General features: G+C 47.1%; 1 protein-coding gene across 1 annotated transcript in view; it reads left to right on the top strand.

The window, feature by feature from the left end:
- Iqgap1 (IQ motif containing GTPase activating protein 1) overlaps positions 1 to 13,968 on the top strand; it is a 90,202-nt gene extending 76,234 nt beyond the window's left edge. Inside the window, exons 33-38 of the mRNA NM_001108489.1 lie at positions 222 to 309; positions 1,369 to 1,581; positions 2,177 to 2,343; positions 5,317 to 5,439; positions 9,786 to 9,894; positions 12,770 to 13,968. Coding sequence (NP_001101959.2) covers positions 222 to 309; positions 1,369 to 1,581; positions 2,177 to 2,343; positions 5,317 to 5,439; positions 9,786 to 9,894; positions 12,770 to 12,883 — 814 coding nt within the window. The 3' untranslated portion in view covers positions 12,884 to 13,968. The remainder of the gene's footprint in view (positions 1 to 221; positions 310 to 1,368; positions 1,582 to 2,176; positions 2,344 to 5,316; positions 5,440 to 9,785; positions 9,895 to 12,769) is intronic.
- Positions 13,969 to 16,009: the final 2,041 nt, after the last annotated feature.

Genomic DNA, 16,009 nt, shown 5'->3' with positions numbered 1-16,009 from the left:
TGCACAGTACTTGGACTTTTTTTGCTAGTATTATACAGTTAGAACCTTGGTAATTCTGCCCTGCGCCTGCTCCGCTGTGGTTCCCTGCTCCTTGTGCAGCACTCCACTGGGTGCTGTAGAGAGGCATCTGTGGTGCGAGGGTGCTTCAGCTGCTGCTTAGATCCGGTGACAAGGAGGTGGAGCATGCCGCCATGTTGAAACACATTCCCGTCTTGTTACAGTACAAAACGTTTAATTGTGGATGTCATCCGGTTCCAGCCAGGAGAGACCTTGACTGAAATCCTAGAAACCCCAGCCACCAATGAACAGGTACAATTGAAGGTTTCACACTCGTCCTACACAGGAGAAGCTTTTCTGTGGTGATAAGTGCATGGGATGGGGTCAGTGGGACAGAGAAGGGCTTAGACCCTAGGGTGAGCAGGGGTCTCTCCTCGGGACAGTAGTAGTTAGGGCTCATTTGTCTGGGAAGTTGGTGACTTCTGAATCCAGATGGTGCCCTCAGGGCATGAAACCCCTTTCCCTTCAAACAGAAGAATAGGAAGGGAGAAGGAGAGGGAGAACGAACACAGGATGAACGAGAATTTAATCTGGGGCAGAATCAGTCCGTCTGGTAATTTAATGAGTGTCCTACTGTTGTAATTAGATGAAGTACCTTGGTGCAAGATGTGGTTCCAAACTTAAATTCCAATTAGGAAAAGGATGAGACATCTACCTGAAATCATAGGGCCATTAGAAATTAACCACAGTATTGATTATAAAAATGCCAGGAGTTGCTGGGTATGGTAGGCATGCCTTTGATCCCACCAAATATCTCTGTGAGTTGGAGGCCAACCTGGTCTACCTAGCTAGTTTCAGGCCAGCAGGGCCTACACAGTGAGGAGCTGTGTGTCTGTGTTTTTAAAAAGCAAGGGAGAGGTTAGGAAAGATGGCTGAGTCTGAGGAAGGGAGCTTGTTGCTATTCCAGTGTTTGTAGCTGCTTGGGAGCAGAGGGCAGCAAGAGCCTGCTCAGCTCAGGCGGCCTCTTGGGAGGAGCTCGCAACGGCATACTAGACACGGCTCTACATTGATTTATGTGGTTCTATTGAGCCTCATTTAGAATAAAGTGACAGGGGCTTCTGTAGCTCAGCATCTGCTCTCCTGACTATACCTAGTGTCAGGGAAGCTGGGCATCTGGATTCACAGATGCGCGTTCTAGATGGAATGAGCTATCTCCCCTTCGTGCTGTTCTCTGACTGGCACTCGGGAGAGGGAGGAAATGTGTGCAGCAGTCTGAGAATTGTATCCGAGTGCAAATGCGCTCTCTCTAAGTCTCGGGCTCCTGTGTGAACTGATGAGCACATATTGTGTTGATTTTCCCCCCATCTGCAGGAAGCTGAACATCAGAGGGCCATGCAGAGACGGGCTATCCGCGATGCCAAAACCCCTGACAAGATGAAAAAATCAAAGCCCATGAAGGAGGATAACAACCTCAGCCTCCAGGAGAAGAAAGAGAAGATCCAGACTGGCCTAAAGAAGCTAACGGAACTTGGGACGGTGGACCCAAAGAACAGATACCAGGAACTCATCAACGACATTGCTAAGGTACAGTGAGCAGTGGCGCTTGGCCTTATTTACAGATGCTTCGGGAGCGCTGAGGTACGGCCTCTGACTCTCACAGCAGGACTTCACTTCTGAGGTGGATATTTTTATGTGGTCTAAGTTAATGGGGTGCCAGCCTTCATTCACTAGAGTTTCTGGTGTCTGAGTTTCTCGTCACTCTTAAAGAATCCTCCAGACCGTTTGTTATGATTGCTGTGGGATATGTAAAGTTGGTAGTTGCATGATCAACTCGATTTGTTTGACTCACCCCAAGCCAGGGCTCAGGGTTCTACTGTGACTGAGGAACTTGGTTCTTTCTTTTACCTCCTCTCAGGGCAGTGTTTATGAGGTGTCCAGACCAGCTTTGCAAGTAAACCTAAGCACACAAAAATCAGGGCACATGCTTCCCCGTTGCTAGTGGATATAGGCCGATGAGATTGGAGTTTCTTTTAGGTTTCGAGCGCAGGCCGCCGCCTGGTAAGGTCGGCTGGCAGGTTTGAGCTCAGCGCAGACGCGCTGTAGTGGTCATGGACCATGGTGGTTCAGGAGGCACAGGCCGCCTGTCATCTTTTCCCTGATTGTCTTGGTTGTGCCTCAGGATATCCGGAATCAGCGGCGATACAGGCAGAGGAGGAAGGCTGAGCTGGTAAAGCTGCAGCAGACCTACTCGGCGCTGAACTCGAAGGCCACCTTTTACGGAGAGCAGGTGGATTACTACAAGAGCTACATCAAGACCTGCTTGGATAACTTGGCCAGCAAGGGCAAGTGAGTCTTCGTTTTCAGTCGTTCCAGGGCGGGAACCAGCGGGGTGGAGAGAAGAAGAAACAGCTTCTAGCATGACAAGAGAAGTGTTTTGATTTTTATTAAATTTCCTGTTGCTAATATGGGGAGGGAAGGGAGGGTGTGTGTGTGGGTGTCAAAGGACAATTCAAGAGTTTTTCCCTCTGTCTGCCATGGCTCCCAGGAACTGAACTCAGGTCTCCAGGCTCACTAGGGAAGTGCTTTACTGGCTAAGTCATATTGATGACTTGAGGTTGAATTTTTCTTTTCTTTCTTTTTTTCTTTTTTGAGATAGGATCTCACTGTCTCCCGATTGGTTGGGAACTCACTCTGTAGTCCAGGCTGGGCTCGAACTCAGATATCTGCCCGCCCCTGCTTCCCAGGTGCTGGGATTAAAGGTGTTGGTCACTGCTGCACCTGGCTGCCACTGAACTACAGCACCCAGGACCCACCTGCTGCATTACTTCTTGATTTTGCTTAGGATGTGTGCATAATGCCTGGCTCCGTTTGTTGTTGTGAGGACGTGGGGAGATGGGAGGAGCTTGGAGATGTTCATTGCTAAGCTCTTGTTCTCAAGTGTTAGTTCCGTCTAGGTGTTAGTGAATGGTGGAAGGGGGACGTCTAACTTGACTTCCAAATCTCCCCCTGAGCATGATGGTGCACACCTGAAGTTCCAGCATGTAGCAAGCCTGTCTCCAAACTGACCAACCTCGGAAAGATTTTATAGACCTCAGGCTCCCTGATGCCTGTGGGCAGGATCCTGGGCTGGTCACAAACCTGAGCCCGCCAGCCTTACACGGAAGAAATTGCAGACACCCAGCCTTTTCTGCTTAGAAATTTCAAAACTCAGAACGGTTGAAGAGCCCATGAGCCCTTTCCACAGAGTCACCAGAGTTTAAATTGAGCGTGCTGCACCCCTCCACTCTAGCTCAAGCATGCTCGTCCTCCCGGAGAGACGGGACTGCTGGAGAGGCCGAGTGCAGACTCCTGTACCCTTTAGAGTGTTCTGTCTGTCTTCTGTGCTCTCTGGCTTTCTGACACATATGTCAGGTTTAATTTGTAGTTTGCTCTGCTCAGGTCTAGAATGGTGATTTCACCAGGCCACCCTGACTTCATTTAGAAACCAAGATCTAGCTGTCCTCCTTGCCCCAGCTGACGTTTTTTTTAGGTCTTCTAGACAGATATAGTAGGTCTTCACTTTGAATGGCTGAATACTGTTTCATGAGACAGCTAGATAAGATGTTCTGTTAATCAGCGACCCATTGAGGAACGTTTGCTTAATCTTTAAAAACCAAACTAAAAAGCAAAACCGATGGTTGAAGTTGGAGAGATGGCACCGTGGTTAAAAGCACCGGCTGCTTTTCCAGACGACCCGGGTTCAATTCTCAGCACCCACTGGAGGCTCAGAGCTGTCTGTCACTGAAGCCCCAGGGAATCTGATGCCTGCGCAGGCACCACACATGCATCTGGTGCACACATACATGCCGACAGAGCACTTACACACATAAAATAACAAATCTAAAATTCTTACTAAAAATGTCTATACCAGCTTCTTAAACATGTGCTGCTCTGCCAGTGTAGGCATTTCCTGAAAGTAAATTCTGGAAGTGACGTAGACGGATGGGTCAGAAGTTGGGAGTGCCTGTCATGTGCAGTCTTCAGTTGTCTTTCCTAAGGACTGCCCCCACTCACACTCCTGCCCACTTCCCTGACACCCTGCGGAGGCCTGGGCCCTGGACAGCATTCGCCTGTCTTCTTCCCATGGTTACTTTCCTTCATGTCCGCCTTTAATTTCCCTGATAGCCCATCCACCTCTGTGTCTGTTCCCTTGACTTCCCATCCGCTATCGCCCCTGTGCTTTGCTTCTGCCTGTGTATGCAAAGACTGAGGATTCACAGGGACTTTTCCACTGTTTCGTGGTGACACTTTATTTGTATTTTATATATGTGAGGATGGATACATCTTTTTAAAATTGTCTATTTTTTGAGTTACAGTGACTTAAAACTTACTGTAGTCGTCTTCAGTTTGTTTGTTTGTTTGTTTGTTTTTTGCAAGGCAGGGTTTCTCTGTGTAGCCTTGGCTGTCCTGGAGCTTATCTTATAGAACAAGCTAGCCTCAAACACAGACATTGACCTGCCTCTGCCTCCCAAACTTCAGGATCAAAAGTGTGTGCTATCATGGCCTGGCCTTAAAAATTACTTTTTTGGGGGGGAAATCTAAAAAAAAAATTACTTTTTTTTCCACTTCATTTCTTTTCTTTTCTCTTATTTTATTTAAGTGTTGGAGAGAGAAATCGCCAGGTAGCCAAGGCTGGCTGTGAGCACCTGATCCTCGTGACTCTACTTACCAGTATTAATTTTTGTTTATAACATGCATCTGTGTTTGTGTGCACGAATATGTTATGTATATGCTTGAATCACAGCCCTTGTGCAGTGGTCAGAGAACCACTTTTGGGAAGCAGAGCTCTCCTTCTATCTCGTGGAGGTCTCTGCTCTGTGTACTCCACACTAGCTGGCCAACAGGTCTCCTCGGCAGTCTGCCTGTCCTACCCCCATCTCACTGTGCAAGCGTGAGATGTCCAGCTTTTGACATGGGTTCTGGGGATCAAACTTGGATCGTTCAGCTTGTGTAGCAAGTGCTTTTACCCTCTGAGCCTGCTCCCTGGCCCCTCACATGGGATTGTTAGGGGTTTGGTTCCAAAAATGGAAGCACAGACACACTCTTAAGTTGGTAGCCTTGTTCTCCACTATGATTTAAAATAAAGGAGGAAGCAAACTAATGACGTCACCCAGTTTTGTGGAGGTTGCTAGGGCCAGTCCTAAAACAGTCTGCTGTTTTAGAATTGGTGTGCCGTGAGTGCTTTGGTGTGTGTTTCTGGCCTCACTCCCATGAGTCCTAAGGCTTGTAGTAGTTAATTACTTAAAGACACTGTCATAATGTGGTTTTTACCTTTCACAGGGTCTCCAAAAAACCTAGGGAAATGAAAGGCAAAAAAAGCAAAAAGATTTCTCTGAAGTACACAGCAGCAAGACTGCATGAGAAGGGAGTGCTTCTGGAAATTGAGGACCTTCAAGCAAACCAGTGAGTGCCTGGTTTTTTTATGTTATGTAATTTATCTGCGTATGTGGGATAGAGAATGTGGGTGTATACACATGCATGTCCTGGTGTCCGTATGTCCGTGTGTGAGTGTGTGTGTGTGTGTGTGTGTGTGTGTGTGTGTGTGTGTGTGTGAGTGTGTGTGTGAGTGTGAACATAGAGCCCAATGGCCAGTGTTGGGTATGCTGTTCCTCTTCACACACCACATTATTTTGGGGCACAGCCTTTCCTGAACCTGGAGCTCATCTGTTCTCCTAGACTGGCCGTCTAGCAAGCCCCTGGGCTCTGCCTGTTACATGAATGTTGGGATTCTGAACTGAGGTCCTGGTGCTTGGACAGTGGGCACCTCACCTGCGGGGCCATGTCCTCTCATTTCCGTTCTGACTTTGTTTTAGAAGCTGGTTTTTAGTTTCGAATTCATCACATCGTTATCTCGTTCTTATTTCTCTTTCTAAGTGGCTCTTTTATATATTTTATACATTTATACATAAATATGTTTTTTTTAATGTTCAGAGAGACATTTTACAAAGTTCTTTAACCTGGTAATAAAAGAGATTACAGGGTTTTTTTGATGGGGAGGAGGGGTTGTTGAGACAGGGTTTCTCTGTGTAGCCCTGGATGTCCTAGAACTCACTACATAGACCAGGCTGGCCTTAAACTCACAGAGATCTGCATGCCTCTGCCTCCAGAGTGCTGAGATTAAAGGTATGTGCCACCACTGCCTAGCTGAGAATGTTTTTTTAAAAGTTGTATTTATTTTATATGTGTGTACATGTGTACACCGTGATATATCGATGGAGTCGGGTGTCAGCTTGCAGGAGTTGGTTATCCCTTTCTACCATATGGGTCCCAGGGGTGTTGCCAGGCTTGAGGACAGGTACCGGTACCTTTATTCCCTAAGAGTTTGCCACCTGAGAATGAATGTCTTTTCCTTGTTTATGGACCACTTGCCCCAGGCACGTTGACACTAGTGTGTGTGCATGCCCCAGGAACCCATTCTCTTGTTTGCTTTATCTGACCACATGCTGTCCTAGTTACTGTTCCATTGCTGTGACAAAACACAGAGATCATGGCAGCTTATAAGAGAAAACATTAGTCTCCGAGGGTTAGTCCATGATTGCCAGGACAGGGAGTTTGGCAGTGGGTAGTAGGCAGGCATGGAGCCAGAGCAGTAGCCGAAAGCTCACATCTGATCCACAAGTAACCAGCAGAGAGTGAGTAGACTGGGCCTGGCATCGGCTTTTGAAATCTCAAAGTCAGCGGCAAACCTCCTCCAACAAGGCACACCTCCTAATCCTTCCCAAACAGTTTCACTAACCGGGGCCCAAACATTCAGGCTTATATGAGAGCCATTTTCTTCTCATTGAAACCACCACACATACCCACAAAAACATTTTGCTGTGTTCCACATTGGGATCGCCTGCATCCTTTCTTGGAAGCACAGTTGGCGTTACCCCTGGGTCAGAATGCTGGGTCAGGCCAGTTCAGGACACTGGCCCAGTGTCCCCTGCCGGCCCCGGCCTACTTTGTTAGAAAGCATGTATTGAGCTGGGGCTGCTGACTCTCCCTTCCTTTGATTCAGAAGGTACTTAGCACTTCTAATTCTGAAATACATGTGTCTAATTAACCTTAGAAAGCAGGGTGAAGCATGAGAGAGGCACCAGCGTGCCAAAGCTAGAGAGAAACTACTAGAGGTAGTAAGCTTCCCTCTGTGCTGATATTCAGAGAAGGTCATGTGTCTGCCCACTGTGTACAAGTGATCTACCTCACTTGCTAAACAGAAATGAGGATATTGTTGTCTTTGATGTCATGTATCCAACTTGTATTGATACACTCTATCATGAGACATTTGCATGGCCAGGCGGCGCGGCGCGTACCTTTAATCCAACACTCCCAGCAGAAGCAGGCAGATCTCTGAGTTTGAGGTCAGCCTGGTCTACAGAGTGAGATCATATGATTACATATTTCCTATAGTGCCTGGCTCTGCCGCTTATGGGCTCAGTTCATCTTCCCTCCTCAGCCTTCTGCAAAGCTAGGACTACACACACAGCAGCATGCTCAGCTTTTGTTTTGTGGTGGTGGTGATGAGGCCTCACTGTGTAGCCCAAGCTGACCTTAAACTCACCATCCTCTCCCGAGCCTTGTCTGTGCTAGGATTACAGGTATACACTACCCCTCTGGGCCATGATTGCTTTTTTTTTTTTTTTTTTTTTTTTTTGGTTCTTTTTTTCGGAGCTGGGGACCGAACCCAGGGCCTTGCGCTTCCTAGGTAAGCACTCTACCACTGAGCTAAATCCCCAGCCCCCATGATTGCTTTTTAACATAATAGATACCTAAGGTTGAATTTCTGATCCAGGAGTGATTTTTAAAAACTACTACAAAAATACATGTCACAGTGCACACTGTAACCCTTTTTCAAGGGTATAATTAGTATATGCACATCATGGGCCAGTTCACTAGAAGGTTCTCATCTTGCAAGATTCACTCCATCTCTCCCTCCCTCCAGCCTCCAGAAGCCACCACACTCTTTATGGGTCTTGCATTTGATTGCATTAGTTACCTCACGTGACACCGTGCACTTTTTATCTTCCGTGACTGGCTTGGGCATTCACTTAACATAATGTGCTAGAGATCTAACCACATGACAGGATTTCCTTCATTTTTAAGGCTGAATAATATTCTATTGTCTGTATGTGCCACATTTTGTTCAGCCATTCATGCATTGATGGGCAGGCGCTGTTTCTGGCTCTAAGCTATTGTGAGCAATGCTGCACCAAACAGGTGCAGACCTCTCCCTGAGTGCCTACTCTCTTCCTGTGTGTGCCGGAAGTCAGGTGGAGGACCATGTGGTAACTCACATTGGCTGTAGGGGCTCTGCAGTGCTGTCCACCACAGTGGTTGCGAATGGTGCTGATACATTGTTGCCATAGTTCCAGCAGGGCTTGTGGATGTGGGAAAGGGCACATGCTACTCCTCCCTGCCAGCCATGATTGTATAAAATACCTCCATAAGGGCTGGAGAGATGGGGAGTGGTAGGGCTGGAGTGGTTATGAGCACCCAAGTTCAATTCCCAGCACCCAAGCCAGACAATCATCTGTAACTCCAGCTCCAGGGATCTGATGCCCTTTTCTGGCTTCCACATAAAAACATGTTCACACACGCAGACTCAACATACACGTGTGTATGTGCGCGCGCGCACACACACACACACACATACACACACACATTTCTTTTTCTTCCTTTTTTAAATTAATTAAAAGTATCTCTTTAAAGTTTGTTTCTTAGATTTCTGATTGAGGGCTTGTGTTTGTGGCAGGTTTGGTTTTGGTGTGATTTCGGTATGACTCATCTTCTGTTTTTTCCCTCTGGTCAGTTTTTCAGCTTGGGACTTTCGTGTTTCTGATTTGCTGTAGGTGTTGGTTGTGTGGTTGTTCTGGCACTTGGCAGTCCCCCGTCTCTGACCTGGATTCATCCTCTCTGTCTGTCATTACTTCCCACTGCTATTCCTGTGCCCCTCGGTTTGGTCTCCTCTTTCTCACTTCCTGCTATGGGCGTAGAATCTAGAAACCTTACCTAGGGCATCCACACTGACTACTGCACAAGGCAGTTATCCTTAGAAAGGAGACGCCCCAAGCAGGTAAAATGAAACCAGCCCATTTCTGAGCACGGATTCTGTGAGCGCCCCATTATCCCCTTGGAGCTGTCTTGTGCACCCTTGCTGATTCCCCACTCTGTAGAGCTCCACGGAGCTCTGGAAATGTGGGTGATTCGCCTTGTTCTCCTGGGGAGCAGCACAACCGTACTTATTACTGGTGCTGTGCAGCTTCCTGCCTAGGGCAGTGTGGACTTTCCCAATCCTCAAGCACCCTCCTCCCTTTGTTCCCTACCCCCACCCCAAGACTGGGTTTCTCTGTGTAGCCCTGGGTATCCTGGAGCCCTCTCTGTAGACCAAGCTGGGATCTGTTTTCCTCTGCCACCCGAGTGTTGGGGTTAAAGGTGTGCGCCCCCATACCCTGCTCCTTTTTCTCACTAACTTTTGACCACTGCTTCAGGGAGGAAGAGCCATCTTGTCTCACCATTTCAGGCTTTTGTGACATTCCCATAGGCCGTCTTAGAACAAATTGCAAGTGCTTCAGGGAGAGGTGACCATTTCTCTCTCCAGGTGTCAAAGCAGACGACACGGCAGGATGTTCTGCCAATGGTGCCACCTCTCCAGGAGAACTTAGGTCCCAGACCTTCTTCCAGGCACCCCTGATACCTCCCTCCCCCAATCTCAGAGTCTTAGTACCTAAACACTCAAAGCTCACACATATGGTGTTGTGTTTCAACAGATTTAAAAATGTTATCTTCGAAATTGGTCCAACAGAAGAAGTTGGAGACTTTGAAGTGAAGGCCAAGTTCATGGGCGTTCAGATGGAGACTTTCATGCTGCATTATCAGGTGGGTGTGCACAGCCCTGGGCCTGAAGCTCTTGAGTGAGGTAGGAGAAAGAGATAAGAGAAGGCCCTTTGGGGAAATCTGTGTATTCAAAGAGCTCAGCTCCGAGTTGATGGGAGAAGCCAAGGGTTTGGGGAGTGGGTGTGGTCTAAAGTGCTTCAGAGTACACCCAAAGCTTCACTAGTGTGCCCTGGACTGAGCTGGTGCCCTGGCGTGAAGGAAGGGCCTGACTGTAAGTGTTAGCAGTGTGAGACTCCACGCTGTGCAGTCCTTGACCTCTGTTTTTCTTCTCATTTGTGTCTGATGTGGATACTTTGGTTAGGAATACTACTGAGAATCGCGTGAGTGCATTGCCTCTATCTGAGTCTGAGTCACATCTTAAATTCGAAATTAATTCTAACAATTTTATAACATAACAGTTTCTATTTCTAAGTGTCTTAACTTTTTTTCCTGGTGCTTAGGCCCAACCCTAAGGACTTGTGCTTGCTAGGGAAGCTGTTTCCCACTGAGCTCTATTTCCAACCCCAAATGTCTAATTTTGGGGAGTGGGAGGAAATCTTATACAGCCCAAGCTTTTCTCAAATCCACTATATATTTGAGGCTGGCCTTAAACTCTTGATTCTCCTGTTTCTCGCAAATGCTGGGATTATAGATATGTGCTACCATGCCTAACTGCCTAAACATCTAGTTTTGCACATTAAAAAATTGTACCAAGTAGGGATGGTGACACAAACCAGTAATCCAGCACTCTGGAAACAGAGGCAAGAAGATTCAGTGTGAGGCCAGCCTGGACTTCCAGGCCAGCCTGTATAGTGAAGATGATCTTCAAAATCCAAGACCAGAAACAAGCAGAAAATTGAGAGGATTCATAAGCAGTGCCCAGACCCAGCTATGTGTGCACCACATAGTAGGCCTCTTGTGGTTTCTATTGGTTGGTTTCTTTCTTTTTCTTAAGATTCATTTATTTTTATGTATGTGAGTACACTGTAGCTGTCTTCAGGCACACCAGAGGAAGGCACTGGATCCCATTCAGATGGTCGTGAGCCACCATGTGGTTGCTGGGAACTGAACTCAGGACCTCTGGAAGAGCAGCCGGTGCTCCTAACCACTGAGCCATCTCTCCAGCCTAGCTGGCTTATTTTTTGCAATGCTGAGAATCAAACTTAGGGTCTCACACATGCTCTGCTGCCCAGCTACTCTTCCAAGTCCCACCATGCCCTGCTTCCACTGCTGTGGTCTAGCAAAGCAGGCTAGTGCCTCTCTGCGAGTAAGCGTTCCAGCTCCTGCTCAGGATGCTCTGCCCTTGTGTAATTGGCCTCCCTCCCTCTCCTCCTCTCTGCCTTCTACCGCCATCAAACAGTGAGCACCGGCACTGTTGTTGCCTGCCTGCAGCCACAGCGGTGGCCCTTCCCTTTGACTCAGCAGCCCTGAGAGACATCCTCTGTTGACAGTGTGAGCTGACTCATTTCCCTGCCACCCCCAAAACTGGGAACTCCTAAAGCAGTATGTCTTAGTCATCTTTATCTCCTTGTTGGTAACCAGTAGTCTCTCAGTGCATATTAATTAGTAAACGGGAAAGGTTTTCTTCATCCATTGTAACTAAGCACTGCTACACACAGCCCCTTATCCCACTGGTCTCACTGTGCCTGCAGGCCAGCCAGTCTGCTAAGGCAACCAGAGTCAGCACATTGTCTGACTCGTCGGTGCATGGGCTTAGGGTTAGGCTAGGCAGAGAGGACACACCATGGTCCCCATCCTTGTGACACTGCAGTCCCTTCATACCCTCTCTCGTCATCACTCTCAAAAGTTTAGTGGTAGGAATGACAGTGCTGCCATATGCTGTCAGGACAGCAGAGAGTGTTAGAAAACAGCCTGTCAGACCCCATCACCCCAGAGCCAGCTCTTTCCTCCTGACGGCCGCGCCACCCAACACCCTGAGCCTCAGCAGCTCATCTTTATAAAGTTTAGATTGATCATGCTTCATATAGTTTTTGTAATGACCTGGCAATATAGAGGGGAAGGTGCCTGCACAATGCCACGCACAGGCTGGGCAACCATGACTGTGCTCCTCCTGTTTGCTTGCACCTTTCTCATGCAGAGTTGAAGCTGGAGTCTGGCAGGGCTATGGCTGTCTGTAGAGACTGTGTATTCCGTTCCCAAGAGACCCTGGGTTCAGTCTCCTCAAACAAAAGACCCCAGTAGATTGTAGAGCTGCAGATGTCGTTCTCTGTTGGTAAACACTTGTTCGGCATGCACAGAACCCTGGTTTTGATCCAGCACTGTAGAAACCGAGCATGGCAGCCATACCTGTCCACCCACCATGGAGACAGCAGTATTCGGCCAGCCTGTGCCAAAAGGGCCGAAAGGGGTTGGGGGTGGGCGGGGGTATCTAGTAGGTACGGAGACACTACAGACCTTTCTCATTTTCAGCCATTGGCATATTTCATGAATTGAAATGTCTTTAATACATGTGTATTAAAACCTCTAACCTACCTACAGCTGAAACAATGAGAAAATGCCATTGTAACTTTTGAACTAAGGCTTCAACGTATTTTAACTGAACATAACTCTTAATTTTCCTTCATATGTTTAGAATATTTTACTATAAACTAAATGATAGCCTAAGACCAAGTTAGCTTGAGGGTTCCCTCAGCCAGAACTCCCTGTTGCTTCAGCATCCAGGGTGGCTGTGCGGACCCAGGTGGCCATGTGGTATGAACCTCTGCACTGAGAACTTGTGTCTCACCTCCCCATTTTACATCTGGCACGTGAGGCCTGCCTCACCTCTCCTGGACCCTCCCCTCATGGAGACCTTTCCCTCCTTCCTTCTCTCGTTCCAGATTTGATGGTTAAATTGTTGTGTTTTGTCTTTAAACAGGACTTGCTGCAGCTACAGTATGAAGGGGTTGCGGTCATGAAGTTGTTTGATAGAGCTAAAGTGAATGTCAACCTCCTGATCTTCCTTCTCAACAAAAAGTTCTATGGGAAGTAACGGGTCACTTGCCACCCGAGGAATAAAAACAGGCAACACTCCACAGCTGTCTTTCTAGGAACCTCCATTACTCCTCGGAAGCAAAGACCTGGTCCAGCAGCCTCAGTTCACACTCCTGAAGCCCGTGTTTAAGTCCCCCCTCCCCCGACAGGCTCAGTGCCCTCTTCTATATGGTGAAGCCGGATGACTTCCCCTCAGCCCTGCTCCCCTCATTTTCTCTCATCATGTAGAAAAGAGTGGAACCCCACCCAACCCCTTTCTACGAAAGCCTCCTAAGTGGTAATTACTATTTTGTAAACATTGGTGTTTGTTTTACTTAGCAATAAGAATGGTGGAATCCAAATTCTTGTTTAGAGGTAAAAGCTGTCAGGTTGCTAGCAAGCATCCGATTCGGCATTAAGTACGGCCCGGCCCGTGAGCAGTCAGAGGATGAAGTCCGTGAAGTCTTCCATCTGCTGCCTTTGTAGGCGGAGCTGATCCAAGTTACTGCTCTCTGTTCAAATGAAGCAGCTTCAGGAGAAAAAGAGCAACTACTTTTGAATTCTCCACTCAATGTGGGCAGTACAGTTAGTGCAGAGCCCTTCCTGGTGAAGGTGAACCCCCACGGTCATGGAGACCTGAGAGACTGAGTGGGCAGGGCACTCACCATCCCTCCCACAAAGGGATGGCTTACCCTAGCTCAAAATGTAACTGTTTCTAAACTGTATTCCAGGAGTGCCTTACCAAAGTATAAATTTATTTCTTAAAATGTGAGTGATAGGAATTTTAAAGATTTATATAATGCTTTAGAATACTGAGAAAGGGTTGTTTTTTTCATTGGGTTCATCTGTATATCTGAATTCTTGAAGCTTTTCTGTAGCCTGTACTGAGGTCTATCTACCAAGCTGCTGAGCTAATCCTGCTTGATTTTAGCAACAAGAGACAACCCACATCATGCTTGAAGTTCAATCCATCTCTTCTCTGTTACCTACATCATGCTTTTATCCTGAGAAACCTGCACCCTTAAGCTCTGACTAACAAAGACAGCTCCAGACATTGAATTTGGAAACCTTTGTCCTTGGATTAAAAGTCATAAACTTTAAAAAAAATCTCTTTATTCCAAAAGATAGGTAAATCATGCTACTGAGCCTCTGATGGCTTTGATGTTTGGTTCGATATTCTTACATAAAACATAAAAATTAAACTAATTTTTATGCAGAGTTTCCATATGGATATCGAAGGCCAATAAGCAGTTTTAATTAGCGACAGTGTGTGGTCTGACCCTGTTATAAATGTAAGTCTTGGAGAAGTGTCCTTTACGAGACCCACAAGTGCAGGCCGGGCTGGAGGCCTCCGTGAGCAGATCTAGGTAGAGGCGGGGCCAAGAAAGGATCTGACCCCACAGTGACATTGTGTTTGGAACAGAGTTTTCTGAGAAAACATTTTCTCCAGGTTAAAAGAAAATGCTAAGGCTGGCGTAGTAGAAGACACTTATAATCTAAGCACTCAGAGGCTGAGGAAGGAGGATCAAAAGATCACTAAGTCAAGGCTAGCCTGGGTTACACAGCCCCGCTCAATCTCCAAAAGACAGAGAAAGAAAGAAAGGAAAAAAGGAAAAAGATCCTGTTAAAACCTCAAAATCAAGGTTAGGGGATGCGGCAAGTGTGCCTTTTTTCTTTTTCTTTTTTTTTAAGACAGAGGAGATGGGGGGCTCTGTTGTCTTGGCTGTCCTAGAACTCTGTAGATCACGCTGGTCTAGAACTCACAGAGATCTACCTGCCTCTGTCTCCCGAGTGCTGGGATTAAAGGTGTGAGCCACTATACCTGGCTTTCAAGTATGTTTTCTTTAAGAGGATGCCATTCCAAATGTCCCAGGGGCCAGCTGCAAGACAGTAATGAGCCCAGGTTACAGCGCCTTCAGATGTCTCAGTTACCTGAGAGGATGTTCCTTCCCTGAATACCCAGTAGAACTGTGCCACATGCCCTTTGAGAATCCCCATGGCTGCTGTGGGTCCTGCTTAAGCAGAAGCAGAGGTCACCCAGCTAGCGAGCCTCAGGTTGGCACCCTGAGGTCGGGCTGCGCCTACGTTATTTATTAGCTGTAGCCATCTCTGTCTTGGCTCTCGCCTCCTCTGACCTTCTCTCTGACCAGCCGTCATGACATTTACTATGAATTTACTTCCTCCCAAGAATTTGGACTGGCTGTCAGACTGTTGCTACACACAATTGCCTTTGTATCATCGTATGAAATAAAAGGTCATTTGTTCCTGTTTGTGTTTATTTTTCTTGGTTTCATTGTTAGCAGTTCCTGTTAGACGGTGTTAACTAGAGTAAGATTAAGTCACCCCCCCCTCCTTTGTAGTCTTTTGAAAAGAAGAGCAAACCAAGCCTGCCTTTGGGTCACAGAATATCTCTTGTAATTTTATTTACTGCATGGGTATGGAGCTCAGAGGACAACTTGGGAGTCAGTTCTCTGCTCCCACCATGTAGGTCCCAGGGATGAAACTCACTGATTATGCACTTTGTTAAAAAAAGGGGTGTGTGTGTGTGTGTGTGTGTGTGTGTGTGTGTGTGTGTGTGTGTGTGTGACACACACAGTCATGCGCCTGCATATCAGAAGAGGGCATCAGATCCCATTACAGATGGTTGTGAGCCACCATGTGGTTGCTGGGAATTGAGCTCAGGACCTCTAGAAGAGCAGTCAGTGCTTTTAACCACTGAGCCGTCTCTCCAGCCCCCAATTATGTACTAGTTCTAACATGCTGTTTAGCCTTTTAAAGTGTATTACGCTTAATGTACCCTCTACATAAGAAATATAGGAGGAGCCAGACATGATGGCCCAGGCCTTTAATCCCAGCACTTAGGAGGCAGAGGCAGGCAGGTGGTCTGCACAGTGAGTTCCAGGACAGCAGGGCCACACAAACCCTATCTCAAAAAAACAAAAAAAGAAAGACAATGCAGTGAGGGACAGAGTGTTGCCGTATAACTGGCTAAAGAAAGACAATGCAGTGAGGGACAGAGTTGCCGTATAACTGTAACTGACTAAAGCATGAAGTTTAAATTTTCTGTTTATATTACTTAACGAAAAAACACCGGATGTTAGGCATTCATGAAGAGTTTTTCTCGGGGGTTTCCGTCGCATGTAAG

This window comes from Rattus norvegicus, chromosome 1 (assembly GCF_036323735.1).
Source record: "Rattus norvegicus strain BN/NHsdMcwi chromosome 1, GRCr8, whole genome shotgun sequence".
NCBI lineage: Eukaryota > Metazoa > Chordata > Mammalia > Rodentia > Muridae > Rattus > Rattus norvegicus.
Note: the sequence above shows the minus strand (reverse complement) of the source record. Positions and strands in the feature narration are given on the sequence as shown.